This window comes from Carassius auratus, unplaced genomic scaffold (genome assembly GCF_003368295.1).
Source record: "Carassius auratus strain Wakin unplaced genomic scaffold, ASM336829v1 scaf_tig00001343, whole genome shotgun sequence".
Taxonomy (NCBI): Eukaryota; Metazoa; Chordata; class Actinopteri; order Cypriniformes; family Cyprinidae; genus Carassius; species Carassius auratus.
Window position 1 is genome coordinate 107953 of NW_020523356.1, and position 18090 is coordinate 126042.

Here is an 18090-nt window from a genome sequence, read left to right on the forward strand (position 1 = left end):
TTAACAGATGGCACTTACAATACTATGAGAGATTCTCCAACAAAAACAGAACAATAATCAAGTAATAATAATAATTTTGTTGCATAAGAAAGGAAATTCACCTTTTGTGTTCCATGAAATAAAAAATCATAAAGTTTTAGAACAACATGAAGGTTGCGTTAAAAGATAACTTACTGGCACTACTGACAATTCAAAAAATTATTGGATCAATATTTAAAAACAAGAGCCATTTTTCAGTTTTCAGTTCTCCTGTTATAACAGCAGTGTCAATTACACAAAGTCCTTCAGGTGTCAGAAATCCCAACTCTCTTTCTCACAAACCACTTCTTCACAGAGACTCCACTATGAAGCTGATGCATGAAAAACCCATGAAGGGTGCGAAGGAGCTATGAATTTTGATGACCGTCTTTGTGCGGGAGGCAGAGGAGAGTTAGCGTGATTAGCTGGATGTTAAGGGGATTTGTGACGGGGCCTGTGTGCTGATGGGTGGCCTGACACAAGAGTCATCTGCTGATCCTCCAGCTGAACTACAGAGCCTCCAACATTTTCATTAAGTTTGGATTGGGAGCATCTCCCACTCCAGAAACACTTCATCACATGTAGTGTTTTACTTAGTGATTAGCCTCTCAGGCCTGCGAGAGAGGGGAACAAGTTCCCTCAGAAAAACCCATCCCACACATGCACACGTGAACATGAAACGTTCACAGCCACACCTAAACAACCTACACTTAATGAGAAGACTGTCCGACTGAAAGGTGGAGAACAAAGTAGTTTGTATGAATGGGTTTGCTGAATGCTTCCCTTTTAGAATCCTATTTTATTGGTCTTTGATTTTGCAATCCTATATGGTGACCTATACTGCATCAGTGTTTCCCATTAACCGCCTAGACTCAGGCAGCCTGGCATCTCATGAACTGTAAATATTTTTACACTTCTGATTATAAAGTAAGAGGTTTTGCACTATTGCATTTGCAAAGCCTCTGTCAATCAAACCAAAATCATAAGAAGTGCTTTAATTAAATATATAGTCTGTAAAAGAAGTGTGCACTTTTCTCAACTGATCAGCTCGTGATCTGATGTTTTAGATCAGAGTGCTTGTGTTGTCATGTTAACATGCATTTGGGAATGCAATTGGCACCAGTTATGCGTTATTTTCACATTTGTCAATTTTTCAACATATCTGTGGTCATATGATTAAAGCATTTCACAAGATTTGTACTGTAAAAAAAAATTATGCTTATATTGTAATTGTTTTGCTTCCACTTTAAAGTCCAGCCACAAATCAAAAACTTTTAGGCCCAATCCCAATTCTATTTTATACCCCTTCCCCCTCCCCCTTGTCCCTTGAGGGTGAAGGGGTAGGGGTGGAAATATTTCCCTAAGGATTGGGACACCACTACCATGACATCACATGCCATCATTCGTCGTCTAGCTCTTACAATACACACATATCCTGGTGTGCATTAGAGCCTTCGTTCTGTATTAATGAGCTGCTTACTGACACACACACACACACATCAGAAATCGCGCAGCTCACAAATCCAGGAGAAAATAAACTTGTCAACGCTGCCTCATGACTTTTATTAAATACAGTTTAAATACTGAATCGCTACATTATATTTTCTAGCGACGAGATGATACAATTGCTGTTTTTAAGTAAACTCACTCTAAAAAGATAAACGCACAGACGCGAATACACGCAACTTCCATTTCTCTTTCTCTTTTTCTCTCTCTCGATTAGGCAATATTTGAGAAAATGGTTTAGCGATTTCTAATTATTGGGGGGATTAGTGTACGGCAATTATCGCCCTGATCAGACGTATGCTATGGCACTATCATGCAGTCTGTAATGATATGACATTAACAAATATTAGTGATTTTTTGCAAACATTTCTTTGAGTAACATGACCGTTAATATGAACTCACAATTGAATGTAACATAAAACAAATGATTACTTTTCGTTAAAATCTTTATTTATGCCAAAAAAGCTTACATTTATGTGTCTTTTTGTTCGCTGTAGCAGCCATGTTTCCGAGATAACTCATACCCCTTCGTTTGAAGTTTGGTCCTGAAAAATCTTAGTTTGAAGTGCTATCTGGTTCTTCCCCTTACCCCTACCCCTCCAACCAAAAGAGAATTGAGACACCCTTACCCCTTCACGTGAATGGAGGGGTAGTGGAAAGGGGAAGGGCTAAGGGGTAGAATTGGGATTGGGCCTTACTCTGTTCAGTTTGAAAAATATTGAATATTGAACTTTAATGTTGAACTCTCAATGTGCACCAGACTGAGGCATTTAACTTCAAAATAAACAAAATTTATCCGGGGGTGGCTGACCCAACTAGATGGACGAAGGTCAAACAGCCCCCCACCCCCAATCAATTTTCTCTCAAAATCTTGTGGGAAACACGTCATAAATAACTAATACCAAAATCTAGTGTTTATCTTAAAATACACCAAGTCATTTGGGACTTTGCTGTACCGGAACAACATTTCAGGTGATGTCGCTCCATTTTTAGAAATTTCTATTCATCATTCATAATTTTTACTCAAAAGTATTTTTTTTTAATGATGCATACCTTAAATATGTCCTGTTAAATCATTCCTAAAAATAAATGCTCTAGCTCAAGCCCAAAAGGAGAACAACTGTGAATGGCGTACTAGAGAAGTGCACCAGGATAAAAGAGTGAAAATGTTTGACCCGTAAAGAAAAACACTGACTGTCTGCTAGTGAGGAACACAGAAGGTCATCTCTTCTTCTTCTGACATTAGTTTGTTTTTATTGACACACTGAACTGTCTCCTCGGGGGAGAACGGCGGCCATATTGTGCCTGTGATGAGGAGAGGAGGAGATCAGCTGGGCTGCAGGCAGGAAGCCATTCCAGCCCGCTCCTCATGCTCAAAAACCCCCTGAACATCTTGCTGCATCCTCCCAGTCTAATAAGACCGTAATCCACACAAGCTGTCAGTTGATACAAGCCTCCTTATGAGGACACAGCGGGAAAACCAGCCAAAGCTGTTCTAAATAAAGCTTCAGCTGTTCAAATGAGAAACGGAAATTTGATGGGGATTTATCATGATGAGAGGGACAGTTCTGCCAATCAAACGATAAGCGTTTTTATATACCTGTGCATATGACTCTCAGAAGAAATGTTAGAGCCTGGCAGTGCATGTGCTCATACATTATACGGGCAATGTAGGTTTTTGGAATCTAGCTCGGGTCATTTCATGATCCCTATCATTTTCCAGTACCTCATCCGACTGTCACCATTAATAAAATAAAACACAATACAATAGAATGGAATAAAATCAATCATTTGCAATGAAAAAGCAAATTACTCAAAAAAAAAAAATATAAACATAAATAAATAATGATAGATATTATATATTTATTATACATTTTCTGATTGGTAAGTTTATACTCACATCTCTGGCTTTTCCGTAAAAGGCCTCTTGACATGCTGCTTCCAAGGATCCGATGTAGAACACAGGATCGAAGTCGCCATATCTACAAAACATACATGCACACACTAAGCAAATATCCCACACAAATAAGCAAATACCAAACATCAGAGAAACTATTTACAAACATTAAAAACATCTTATTCAAAACCAGCAGTGCTGAAAAAATTGTGTACAAGACACCACATACTAAACTACAAAGAAAGTTCTTTCATGAAATTGAATTACAAATGTTATTTTGTCCAGGGATCTCACCTTCTAGAGAATTCAGCAGTAAAGTGCAGTAAGGCATCACCCTCATTTTCACTGTTCTCTGGCACTGAGGGAAGATGAAGGAATATATCATTACTAGGGGTGTAACGGTTCACAAAATTCACGGTTCGGTTCGATACGATACACTGATGTCACGGTTCGGTTCGGTTCGATACGTTTTAGATACAGCAAAATGTAAAAACATCTCAACTTTTCAGAATGCCGCAAGCGCACCGCGGGTCATGTGACAAGAACTAACCAATCAGCTTCATCCTTTCCCGTAACAACGTTGAGAGCTCAGCCAAGATGAAGGAACAGCTGATCATAGTTGTATATGGATTGCAATTTTGAAATAAATTTAGTAGCAGAGCTACTGCAAGCGATTTTTAGAGCTGCAAATCCATTTATCCTTCGCTGAAATTTCCGCGTCTCATGGAGAGAGCACGTCATTGTTGCTTAGCAAAGACAGACGCCTCATGAGCGCTTCTGCCCGAGCGCTTTGGAAAGGAGGAGAAAGACGCGCTTAGCGTTTTCCATGCGTTTTTAGGCACGATATGTGAACGGCCCCTAAGGCGCTCGCTCACTCAGCACGCGCTGAAGGCTCGTTGCAAAATGTCGAATGCCTTTAACAGACCAGAAATATAAGATCCTAAAATAACCAACAGGTCTGGTGTTTGGGTTGGATTCCCTGTAAGCTATAGTTTCTAAATGCTGCAGGGATAGTTTGCTGCGTGCATGTTTCTCCTTTTTTTCGTCTTTTCCCAGATAGTACTGACGCATATATCCCAGATATTCCCGCTGGTGTTTTTTTTTTTTTTTTTTTTTATTCCCGCTGGTGTACCCTGTCATGTTGCAGATGCGACATACCGTTGTTTTTTTTATCCACCACTCTCTTGCCATCACCATTATAGCTTAAAGGGAATCCAAAGTGCACCCAAACACCAGACCTGTTGGTTATTGGAGGATCTTCTCATTTCTAGTCTGTTAAATGCATTGGCTATTTTGCAACGAGCCTTCAGCGCGTACTGAGTGAGCGAGCGCCTGCTGAGTAGCCTAACATAAACATATAAGATGGTGTTTTTTTCTTCTTCGGGAGTGTCAGGGGCGTTGCCTGTTACGTTGTTTGGGTTATTGGGCTACCTTGTTGAACGCATATCATTATATTTCTCTCTCTCTCTCTCTTTTTTTTTTTTTCAAATATAATTAATTACTCCAACGAACCGTTCGGTATACATAATGCGTACCGCGTACCGAACCGAAAGCGTCGTACCGGTTCATTACAGACATCCTGTAAAGACCATTCCTTCACGGTCAACCCCGGATGAAATGACACTGTATAACTTACTCATCGGAGACTTTCGACAGCTCGAGCTGCCCATTGCTAAGATTTCAGATTCATCTACACCAAACTCAGGTGCATCCTCGAAATCATCTCCGTCACTGTCACTGACCATGTGGACATCTGTGCACTGCAAACACAGAGGCAATTTCTTAAAAACAATTCATTTGACATAACAAGAAATGCACTATTTATATGTGATCAAATCCAGTGAATTAAAACAGGGATCTAATCCAAAAAGTACTTAAACATTTCTAAAATAAATACGTGCATACATTTAAAAACTAATCTCTCTCTCACTCTAAATTGCTTCATTGTCAACTGTGGCATAAATTACTATATTTATATATATTAAAATAATACATTTAAGATGACAATATCAAACCCTATTTTAAGTAAAATTAAAATAAATTTAAAAAACTATAATTATTCAATGTCAATAACATACCTAACTTCAATTAAAGGCATTTGTGTATAAAATCAGGGAAATAATATTATAATCCTGCCAATCACAATAGGAAAAGCTATCAGTGTCAGCCAGATATGCCTATAATAGCGACCCCCCAATTAAAACTATATTAGTTCTTAAAATAGTTCCCATTTGAATTCTACTTTGGGGACCAAACCTAATATGAACTGTGCAGAGAATGTAATAGTTGCCAATCTGTTGAAAGTTTGCCATAAGACTTAAAACACAGGGGCAATTCTGGCTGCATTGTTATGCCTGGCAACTCGACAGCTATCCCTGTGCCCACTACATGTTATTTCATCAATTCAGACTGGGACTGCATTTCTATTCCAACAATGAGTTTCTCATTAAAAATAAAAAAGGCAATCATTTATCCATTTTGGCTGAGCCGAGCAGTCTAATTAAAAATCCCACAAACATTAGAATTGCCAAAACTGGCACCAAATGCTGGCTTTCAATATGTTGAAAAACTAAAAACAAAAACAGCAGAAATGCATAGACGTAAAAATGATGAGAAAAACAGAACTTCATGGTTCTCATCTACAGGTAAACTACATGAGATCTGGGTCCGTGTATCTTTTGGTCATTCGATTTTCTATTTAAAAATAAATAAAGATAAATGAGAAACAGTTTGATTTTCGTTTTTTCGTTTTGTTTAAGAAACGGAAAACGAAAATTTAGCTGGATTTTTCGTATTTTTGTTTGTGGGTAAAAAATGAGATTATGCTTTATACTTTGTGTGAATGTGTGGGCGGCGCTGAAACGCCCCTTTCATCCCTTCTGTACTGCACTGACAAGCGGCAACCGGAAGCTCAGTTCATCTTCACCAGGAGAGAAGCGGCAGACAGCAGAGTTGATTAATCCTGCGACTTCTTTGCTTCTTTACAAATCTGACACTATTTGTGTGCTGTGAAGGTATTGATGTGCGTTCAGCTTTACCTCATCTGTCTGGTCCACCGTGAGCGCAGGGGAAGATCTTCTGCACACAGTCAGGTGGTGGCAGGGATAACTGATTCCACTGGCGGCCAGAGTAATCTGCGCAAATAAAAATCATTTTTGAATTGTTTTCACAAACTTTTTGCTGTTTGTTTGAACTACACAAACTGTTTTTGTTAAGGAAAAGATCATTGCTTGAAAAAATATAAATATAACATAGCTAACATTTATGAAGTTACCATTTTGGGTTAGGAACATCAAGAGGAGCCAACAATGATATTATTTTTGGGTGAACTATCCCTTTAAGACAGCTTTTCCCAGTAAAGTTTGCTCTGAACACCAATATTCATTGACAGCACAGGGTTTCTCTGGCTCATGATAGAGGTACTGTCAGTTTGGCACTCTAAAGAGCATCACATGCAGCATACGCTTTTGAAGGCCTGAGTACCTCATTAACTCTCAGGCTAGAGTGGAAATGTCAGCAGCTCTCCAGACTACAGGGACTCATTACAGACCAGCCTGCCCCCCACACACACACTTAACTGCTTGGAGCGAAAGCGCAGAGGTCTATTCTCTCGACACTTATCTTATCTGACATTACCAATTACACACTATAATCACAGTCTGTTTTTTACGTATTAATTTCCAATACCAAAATGACAACAGTGGTCTATACTTTATACCAACTGTAATGATAACATACTTGTATTACTTACAGAGACAGCTCTACCAGTTTATCACCTACTTAGGTGGGACTCAAAAGAAATGACACCTAATAACAATTTACCACAACAGGAAATAACAGCCTTCACATGTAAACGACTTGATCTAATTGATAAATTATAAATTATTATTATTATTAAAAACTGCACATCAAATGTTTAAACATAAAAATAACCAGCAATAAAACAAGATATCTCTAACCTCGAACTATACTTAATGAAAAAAAAAAAACCTTTCTCTTTCATTAAATAAAAAATCTGCCAAGGCCTAGCCATTATGAAATACGAGTATGCTGGTGATGAATCTTTAGTATTTTTTTAAAAAAAAAAACAAAAAAAAAAATTGTATTCTAGAAAAAGAAAGGATAAGTTTAACAAATCTGAAACATACCAAGATGTCACACATTGGTATTCATTAACAGACAGATTAGATTAAGTGTAAAGAAGCTTTGGTTTAAGCGCCATAATATCCCATAATGCAACTCAGAGAGGATTTCAGAGTGTCAAGTACTTCAACAGGGTGCTAACTCCCCCAAAACACACAAACACACATCACACTCTCTCCTTCTTTGTGACGGCCCACACAGAGAGTAGAATCACAGACAGTGTTTCTCTTCTACAAGGACTAATTAAAGACGGACTGCCTGTACAGAGACAATGTACAGTACTGTTGGGTGACACAAACAAAAGCACTGTCCACACATCAAGCATGTTCTTTTTGCAGGAGGATCAGAGGGTCTGAGGCCGGATAAAATGTAGAACTAGGGAGGAAATCATAGGGAAGAGAGGGGTAATTTGTGCCACTACTGAAGATGCCTACAGAGTCATAATCAAGTCTTTCATAGTTTTCACCCTCTATCTAACCTAAAATATTGTACCTTTAAAGACTTCTATATGTAAATTACCTATGTTGTGCAAACCTCCACATTACATGTTGGATCATCAGTTTGGGGTCAAGATGCCTAAAACTGAATAGATGTTGATACGCCAATTGTTACCTTTGCATATTTATAAGGATACTTCATCCAAAAATGAATTCTGTCACCATTTACATACACTTATGTTGTGTCAAACCCGTATGGTTTCTGTGGAACACATGAATTATATTTTGATAGCCACTGATCTCCCTCATTGTCTCAGCCCTCAACCCTGGACCCTAATGACCTGCACTAATTAGACCAAAAAAAAAAAAATAATAATAATAATAAAAAACCTATGAAATGAGGAAGTTATGACAGAATTTTCATATCTGGGTGAACTATCCCTTTAATGTACTCAATGACGATGTATTTTTCCAGTAAGGAATGTGAATGTTACAGTATATTTAGATATTAAATAACTGATCTTAAAACAAACAAGTTAAATCCTGTTTTCCAAAATATATCCCATTTAACACTTAAGTATAGTACAATTAGGGCACTTTAAGTGGTAAAACTTAAGAGTGTATGAGTGTGTCTGGGTGCTTAAGTGTGTGCGTGTTCAGAGCCGCAGGCTACAGGGTAGAAGGTCACCCCCTCATCTTTCCACACCTCCCTCACCACCTTCAAACAAAGAACAAAATCCTCCTCTTTTGGAGCCCTTTCATTAACACTTGCATTAAAGCCCCTAGCACTGAGCACCATGTAAAAGAGGAATTCCATTTCTCTTTCTCTGTCCTCGTCTTAGAGGAATTCTCCTTCTCCGTCTACCATCAACTAAACATATTTATCTGACAAACTTTTCCCTTTTAATTCTCCTCTAGGTTGTTTTCAGCTATTTGTGGTCATTCTCTATCTCTCAGGCTGTGAAGGAGATAATTACTGATGACAGCTGCTCTACTCGTCCGAGAGCCCCAAGCTGCACCTTGTGCCTGCCTTCTTTGATAGATGAGGACAAGAGAGCTACAGAGCGCGAAAAAAGCGAGAGTGTGGAGTCCAGAAAAGAAAAGAAAAGTAAGAAGCCCCACCCCAAACACCTGTTGGACCCTTTCAGGTTAGGGTTTGAAGAGGTGTCAGTCTTGATTAAGATCTAGGGTCAAATACAGTGTTTAAAATGCCCAGTGAACCTTTCAGAACTAAGCCCTTGGGGGAAAAAAATGTGAATGGGCTAGGCGATGTTTTGTTTTCACCTGTTTAATGTGTAATCTGTAACTGCTACGATTTGCTGGATGTTATTGGCAGTCATCAGCAAATGCCTCTTATAATAATACAGTTCTGAAGTGCAAATCTCATCGTCAAAACAGTATTACTTTTTTCAAATCTAATAATAATAATCTAAAATATTATTTTACATACTTTATCTAAAAAAAGTAACGGACAGGTCCAAACATAAACATATTCACCATATTAAAAAGGAAAAAATGCTGATTAATTTATATTTATATGCATGATATATACATATCGATGTGTATATATGTGTGTATAAGGTAACAATAATCAAAAATATATATAAACTTAAAATAAATAACTATTTAAATTATAAATAATAATACAATTAATAATGTTTAAATACAGTTTCCTAAATTAAAATAGTTTCAAATCCTTCTACCTATCTTGCAGTATATAAAAAACTGGGGAAAGTCAAGAAAAACCTTTTCTGAAACAGAGATGAATGAAAAACAGATCCATTTCACCTGCATATGAGAGATCACTGCTGCCCACTGTTCTAAACATGTAAAGCATGATTCATGTCAGACAGCCCCAGTAAGGGACAGGGAGTGGAGATCGACAGCAAGTTGGCGGTTCTGAGAACAGAAGATTGGTAATATAAGAGTGTATATACCTCTCTCTCAGAAGAACTTCACCTGCAGACAGCAATCTCACAAGGGGCTCTGTATGGGCTTAGAACTGAGCCTCGTCGCTATGGCAACCAGCGGGCCCAATAAGCCGCCTCCGCAGGTCTGTGACGCTGAAAGCCCATAACAGCCGTGGGCCACGGAGACCCTCGGGGAGCAGCAGCAGTAATACATTAGCAAACACCAAGAAACACTGGATAAATGTCAGCAATTAAGGGGGAGAAGACTCTAATAAGGACGTTCCAGAAGTTGTCAATCATTCCCATAGGTGCTGCACAAGGTTGGCAGTGAAAAATGAAAAGAGCTCAAAAGAGTTTTGGCTCAGGATGTGTGTGTGCTTGCATGCGTGTGTGAGAAAGGGAACACAGAGGTGGGAAATGGACCGATTGGGAGCTAAAATTAAGAGAACAAATAAAATATTGAACATGAGCTATGATTTGAGGCTGGGGTGTTTTTCATAATAGTGGCAAGGGAATCAATCAATCTTGAATACAATTTTTTTCCTGATTACTATATTTACAAAAGACATGAAATAAAAATTCACCAAAAAAAAACAAAAGTGATGAAATGGCATTATTTACTTAAATATTCAGAAATCTCCATAATACTGTAAAAGGATTCAACAAATAAATGTGCTGACAAAATATTGCAGCCTAAGTTCGGGCAGAAAACATCAAAGTTTGGGTGACTGATGCCAAACACAGCCTGCAAACAGCAGTCCTCAAGTGGCCTGCCATATGAAGAAGCCTGCGTCAGCCCCTCAAATACATCACACGCATCCCGACTACACCCACTCAAACAAACAAGGGCTAAAACATGACAATGGTAAACAGCCTCCTTTGAATTTACAGACACTGCATATGGACGCCAAGACAACTGTTAAGATCCACCCACAGATTCAAAAAACATAAGAAGGTATGCTGATTTTTACAATGTAATCCCTTTCTCCCCGGAGATAGAATTACAATGTTAATCACTAATCCAGTTAAAATGAACACACTGTTTAAATGTTAACTGGTTAAACAGTTTCACTGTATGAATGGATCAAAAAAAATCAAACTCCATTTTCTTCATTTGACTTCCTGACAGTAATACAGAAGATGCACTGAGAGAAAAGTATACGTTCTAACTTCCCTCTGGAAACCTATTAATATATTAAGTTCAATCGATTTCAACAGTACAAATAAAAAACAAACCTGTCGCTAGCTCCTTCAAAACCAATATGCTTAAAAGCTCAGTCGGCGCAATGTAAACTGACTACTGATCAGTTTTCCATTTTTCACCCTTATGAAGTTGAACAGAGCACGGAGAAAAGGTAATGAAAGCACAGCGAAGTAGGCATTGACTCAGACTGCTGGTAAATGTATTTCTAAAGCCTGGGCTGTCATGTTTATTGGTACAAATCCCGGGAGATGAGGGAAGGTTAATGAGATACGCACAAAAAACAGCCTGCCTGCCATGCACTGTCTAATGCACGGCTAGGCATTTCAATAAGGGCCAGAGGCCATTATTAAGACTGGTGCTTTAATAATATGTCCCTCCCTAAAAGCCAAGATGAGCTGAGGTGGAAAGCTGTTCTGAGGCCAAGTGCATGACGACTACACATAACCAATCACTGCTTGGGCATTAACGGTTTAATGTGCCTTAAAGATTATTCATGAGCAGTGCTCTCTTCATCAAAAAACAAGACTGTGGGTTGAGGTCTTCAGTGAGTGCACTTCAGCCCTGAAGTGGCCTGATTCAAGAGGGCAGTCTGTGGTGAGAGGGTGTAATTCAGTGACCCCGTGTCTGTTGTTCTTTTCGCTAAAGGACGAAACGATCTCTCCAACCTCCCTTTTAATAGTATGAGCTAAATGCAATTGGTGAGATACATGAGCCTACAAGTGCACGCTGAAAATAAACAATACAGTCATAGTCTTTTGTTCTGGTAATCTCAAATACTAAGTAGTCACAGGGTTTTATGCTTTATTTTGTGCTTTAATGGTAACCACAACCATCTTAATAGTTTCAGAAATAAAACAGCCAGATACATTTTACTCACATTTTTTACATTTACAATGGATATATGGAGGTGGGGGGTTGGACTTTCAACACCTGAAACAAACAGTGCCCAAAAAACAGGTTTGTTCATCAGGCCACTCCCTTTGAAATTGTACTTGCCCTCAATTAGGCACCTGACAGCAAATGAAGACACAATGACAAGCATAGAAACACATTTTTCTTTCATGGTTAAAACACAAGGACAATTTCCATGCTTAACTGGTCAATTGCACAGCGCCGATAAGTTAAAAAAAAAAAGTTCCCATGGTTCTTGTAAAGATGATTATCATAGACTAAGCTGGGAGGTGAGGTTCCTCAGGGTTCAGTGTTAGGGCCCTCTCTGATCACTGTGAACAAGTCGTACTGAAAGGCTTGGAGCACAGAACAGGGCGAGAAAGGTCACTGACCCCCGACTACATGAGCTGTAATGTCCACACAGAGAGGACAAGGGAAAGGAGCTGCTCTGTGACATCTTAATTAGCACCAACATCTTTCTTTCATATTGGGTGATGCTTCAACCACTACAGAAAAGAAGAAATTATTCTATTCAGTTTGTCTAAACTTCTATAAGAAATGTTTTCTTACACTATAGGGACAATTTTTGTCATGTTAGTTGTTTTGTGTGTACATATATATATATATATATATATACACACACACAGGTGCATCTTAATAAATTAGAATGTCATGGAAAAGTTTATTTCAGTATTTCAACTAAAATTGTGAAACTTGTGTATTAAATAAATTCAATGCACACAGACTGAAGTAGTTTAAGTCTTTGATTCTTTTAATTGTGAAGATTTTGGCTCACATTGAACTGAACTGGACTGTGGCCTAGTGGTCCAAAGTACTCTTTTTAAATGAGAGCAAGTTTTGTATTTCATTTGGAAACCAAAGTCCTAGAGTCTTGAGGAAGGGCGGAGAAGCTCAAAGCCCAAGTTGCTTGAAGTCCAGTGTGAAATTTCCACAGTGTGTGATTATTTGGGGTGCAATGTCTTCTGCTGGTGTTGGTCCATTGTGTTTTTTTGAAAACCAGAAGTCACTGCACCTGTTTACCAAAGCATTTTGGAGCACTTCATGCTTCATTCTGCTGACCAGCATTTTGAAGATGCTGATCTCATTTTCCAGCAGGATTTGGCACCTGCCCACACTCCCAAAAGCACCAAAAGTTGGTTAAATGACCGTGGTGTTGGTGTGCTTGAATGGCCAGCAAACTCACCAGACCTGAACCCCATAGAGAATCTATAGGGTATTGTCAAGAGGAAAATGAGAAACAACAGACCAAAACAATGCAGATGAGCTGAAGGCCACTGTCAAAGAAACCTGGGCTTCCATACCACCTCAGCAGTGCCACACACTGATCACCTCCATGCGACACCGAATTGAGGCAGTTATTAAAACAAAATGAGCCCCTACCAAGTATTGAGTACATGTACAGTAAATGAACATACTTTCCAGGAGGTGAACAATTCACTAAAAAAAGTTTTTATTATTGGCCTTATGAAGTTTTCTAATTTGTTGAATTGGTGGGGTTTTGTTAAATGTGAGCCAAAATCATCACAATTAAAAGAACCAAATATTTAAACTACTTCAGTCTGTGTGCTTTGAATTTATTTAATACACAAGTCTCACAAATTGAGTTTAATTACTGAAATTAATGAACTTTTCCACAACATTCTAATTTATTGAGATGCACCTGTATATACACAATTATTCTGTAAATAATAATTATCAAATCTGGGCAGTTTTAAATTAAACTGTAGCAACAGACAGGTGTGCTATCGTCACAGGATATTAAAATAAAAAGTAAAAGAGAGGGGGAAAAACATACCGAGTCATCTGTGGCAGTGGCAGGCCAGCCATCCCACTGTTGATGCCGCACAGGGATGTTAGTCAGGTCTGAAATGTTCCTTTTCACCTGAGATATAAACAGACAAAATGATCAGAAAACAGGTACAAGAACAACAATCTACAAACACATTCAAGTTTATTTCACAAACACTACCAGACAACACTTTTAGACACTACTTGAAACACAAAGTGTACCTGCTATTGTGGCTAAGATATAAGTGACTATGATGGGAGGAAGAAAAGGCAAGTGGTGGAAAAGAGCTCAGTGTTCTCAAAATTCCACAGCTGCCTGTCCTAATGCCAAATCCCAACAGCCCTTCACTCGAAAAAAGGACAGTATTTCTGTTCTGCTATTCACCCCTGTGTTACTGGATTTAATAATATCGCATGCATTTAAATTGTTGATGCTTGCCCCATTCCTACGCCGCTGTTGGTTTAAAGCCCAACGCCAGGCTGATCTGCGAAGGACAGGGGTGATCAAAGCAGGCGTCATCCAGAGCTGGATGGGCTGCAGATTCTAGTACATTATCCCCAGAGAATGCACTACCCCGAGGCGCTAGATACAGAGGCAGAGAAATCTAGCCATTGTGGCGGAAAGCCCTCATAGCGCATGGCCAAATCCCACCGCCAGTGCACTGAGTGGACATGTATCCTCTGCCAGACTGAGGACTCGTGCCCACGGAGGCAGAAACGATGCCCTAAGGTGCTTGTGAAAACAAAAGACACGAAGAAGGGTTGAAAGAGATTTAAGGGTTACGAATTCATTAACAGAAACAATTATAAATATTTCTGTTTCTGAAATTTCTGTTATATTTCTGACAAAAATATAACCACTAATAATGTGAATACTTATGGATGCAATAATACAGAGGTTGTGGGTTGGAGGGATGTGACCGAAAATGTGTCAGGGAACTGATATTGTCTTTGACACGAGGAGAAAAAAAACTACGCCAATGCAAATAATGAAAAATAAATTTTGAGAATAAGCAATAATAATAATTATAATAATAATAGTTAATTTTATATATTTAACATTTTTTCAAGACTTTAGAAACTAAAATGATTAATACTCCTAATTATCTCCTAATGTCTCCTAATACTCCTAATTAACTCCTAATGTCATGTCAATAATTAAGCACATTGTTTTCAGTTCATGATAATATTTAAAACTGAACTTCATTACAAAGGCATTTGTTGACTGAAAAATAAAATGGTATAGAAACCATTTTCACTCAGATATTGCTAATATATTTCACAAAAAAAACAGCAAGTAACATTAAATTAAATATTACATTTTGGAGAAGAAAAATGAAATGGTATTTTCCTGCAAAAAATTAGGCTACTCCAATAATACTTTTAATTACAAATGATTTACAACTGATATAAGTTTACAGTGTACTGTGTTGATGTCCATATTTAAAATCGGTGTTCTGAAGCAAAATAATTTAAGAACCACGGCATTCATTTGAAGCCACGCAAGTGTGATTTAAAGGATTATCAGACAGAAAATATTTTTTTAATTTTTCAATAATATAATATAAATATGATATAAAGAACCATGGGTAAAGTGAGCGTTCTGACCATTTTGGTAACTCAACAAATTCAGATATTGACGTCCATGTCAGCTGAAGTCGGACACTCTACCATGACACGCACGCACACATGCAAACGCACACTTAAACATCCACAAGCACACACACTGGCCTGTGCATTTCTTATTGAAGCGAGCAAGGGTCCGATGGGTTGGCCAGTGTTATTACAGAGTGTAATATCTGTGTTTGACCAAAGGGCTACAGGGATTTGGCTGCCCAGGCCTGACCGGCATGCTGCCGTAAACACCGGCTCTTGGCTGTAATGAACCGTTCAGGGTCAAATGGCACCGTAGCCCAAGAGAAAGCAGAAGGTAACGCCACCACTGAGGGTCAGACAGAAGCATTTAACTGCTATAACAAACCGGCCTGGCTTTATTTCATTGGGTCTTTTTTTATGAGCACTGCCCTTCTGTCAATATACCTATACCACGCAGTACTTCAGCCAGACTTCATCCATCTTGACAAACATCTTAAGAGAAGCTATTTACTGTTATTTGATTTCAAAACAGATTTAGCTATATTGGAAGGTAGAGATTTGGACATTCTTGGAGAATAAGAAAATAAAAGAGCAAATAAAACCACACTACAAACCTGTCAGTGAAAAAAGGTGGTATACAAGTTAATTTATCAGAGGTGGCTGGTTGGGTGGGGGGATTTTTCTGCAAATACTGCAAATTATAATTGACTTAAAAGGAGAAAGCCCCATACTGATGCAATATTCACAAACACAAGTGTCATTACCTATTCATGAGCTACGAATTCCTCCTCTTAGCAGTCAGGGGTCTGCAAATTAAAGCCATTACCCAACTAAATGAGAAAAAATATACACGGGAAGGATAAACAAACAAATCCACCGAATAACAAGTTTATTTACCACTGATTTCCAAGAGAAAGTAAAGAGAGTTTGAAGATGTTCGGTAAGGGCTGACATTTGTTCTGTCTTACACAAACCGCTGCCCATAAAGAACAATGAGGTTTGATTAAACGATGAAGGAAAAGATGCCGTCCTATTAAACCCATCCGCTGGCATTTCATTTTAAATGTCACAACAGAGTTTTTAACATCAGGGAACAGACTTCCACTGTGAAAAGGAAGAATGGGGAAAAGCTGAAAATGTTGACATTATATCAGAAAATGCAGGAAGATCTCATGGATAAAGAAATTTCAGCTGCCAGGATTATATTCTTAAGGGCTGCACCAGCGGCTTTCATATAAAAAGCTTTTCTTTCATTCATATATTCTCCAGTGTGGTTGTCATTTAAGATAAATATTACATATGTCATCCTCAAAACAAACATTTCCGTGGTGTCAAAATAACATCCTGCTTAGTAGATGGACTGCATAAAATTTATAAAAATATAGAATAGTATTTTAAATACAAAGAAACTGAAAGGCATCTGTGTGTTGCTGCCCCCTTACTGACTGAACCTAAACTGCACAATTCAATTTGAAGATTAATCTAATCTTTTATATATATATATATATATATATATATATATATATATATATATATATATATATATATATATAAATATATATATATATATATATAACAATTTTGAATATTATTTTAAATAAGTTTATTAATGTTCTTAATATATTCATATAAAAACAAAGATTAGTCAAAGTGCGCAAAAAAATCATACAAAATTAAATTACTTGGACATCAATAAACACGTACACTCTCCTAGACAAACATGCACACACACACACAGACAAACACGCACACACACAAGCACGCACAATAATGATCCAATCTTTCTAAATGCCAAGTACTGGTAATCCTTGGCTGGAGAGAAATCAAAGCGAAGAAAAGGTTGCTGTTAAACAGTCACAAGCTCTTCAGCACCAGATGCCTTTCATTCACACTCTTTCACTCGCCATCCTTCTTTTCTTCCTCTACGTTCATCTCTCCAGCTGCAGAGAGAAACATTGTGGGGCCGGCAAAAATCCCTGGGACGAGTCGTCTGGTCACGGACAGCAGAGCCCAATCGGACGGCCCTATTCTCCCCGCCACTTTCCAGACAAACATTTGCTCTGAGGCTTAAGCGTAACCCCGAATTCGGGTTTGGGAATGCCAATCAGAGGAGGAGAGCAAGGCCCAGGGCCGAATAGTGGAAGGGTACGTTCCCTGGGAGCCTGGAGGCAGAGCGAGAGCTTTTGGCAAAGACAAACAACGGGAGAGCACTGAGGGACTCTCTTCTCTCACTCTCTTTTGCTGCTCCTATTGATATGCACATGCAGAAAAGCATCGGCTGGTCTTCAGCAAAGACAAAAGATGAGCAGAAAAAGAAAGGCTGGAGAGGACTCCTCTCCATATGTGACTGTGAAGGGGTGAATGGGGAAAAGAAGAGAGAGGGGAGACTGTGAGAGCTCTCTGTTGCTGTTTTGTTGCATTTTCACACTAGGCCTTGAGTTTTAGAGCCACAATTGGAAAACAAAAACTCTTCTCACTTGTTACTAACTATTTCTCAGCCGAACGTTTGTGAAGAAAATGTGGTGGATCCCGCTGAGCTTTTTTTTCCCTGTTCACATGTTTATTTTCTGACATTTTCGGAAACAAAAGCAAGTGCTTGGTCATTAAGATGAAAATGTTCCCATCCCAAAAGAGAGAAAATCGTGGAGTAACTAATGAACTCTCCAGCCAACTAAACTA

The 18090-nt window shown here is 38.4% G+C and overlaps 1 protein-coding gene across 1 annotated transcript in view; it reads right to left on the reverse strand.

The window, feature by feature from the left end:
- LOC113069318 (FAS-associated factor 1-like) overlaps positions 1–18090 on the reverse strand; it is a 70091-nt gene that overhangs the window by 32745 nt on the left and 19256 nt on the right. The window contains exons 8-12 of the mRNA XM_026242321.1: positions 13823–13909; positions 6460–6555; positions 5058–5181; positions 3716–3779; positions 3425–3506 (exon numbers count right to left, since the gene is read on the reverse strand). Of these exons, the coding sequence (XP_026098106.1) occupies positions 3425–3506; positions 3716–3779; positions 5058–5181; positions 6460–6555; positions 13823–13909 (453 nt within the window). The remainder of the gene's footprint in view (positions 1–3424; positions 3507–3715; positions 3780–5057; positions 5182–6459; positions 6556–13822; positions 13910–18090) is intronic.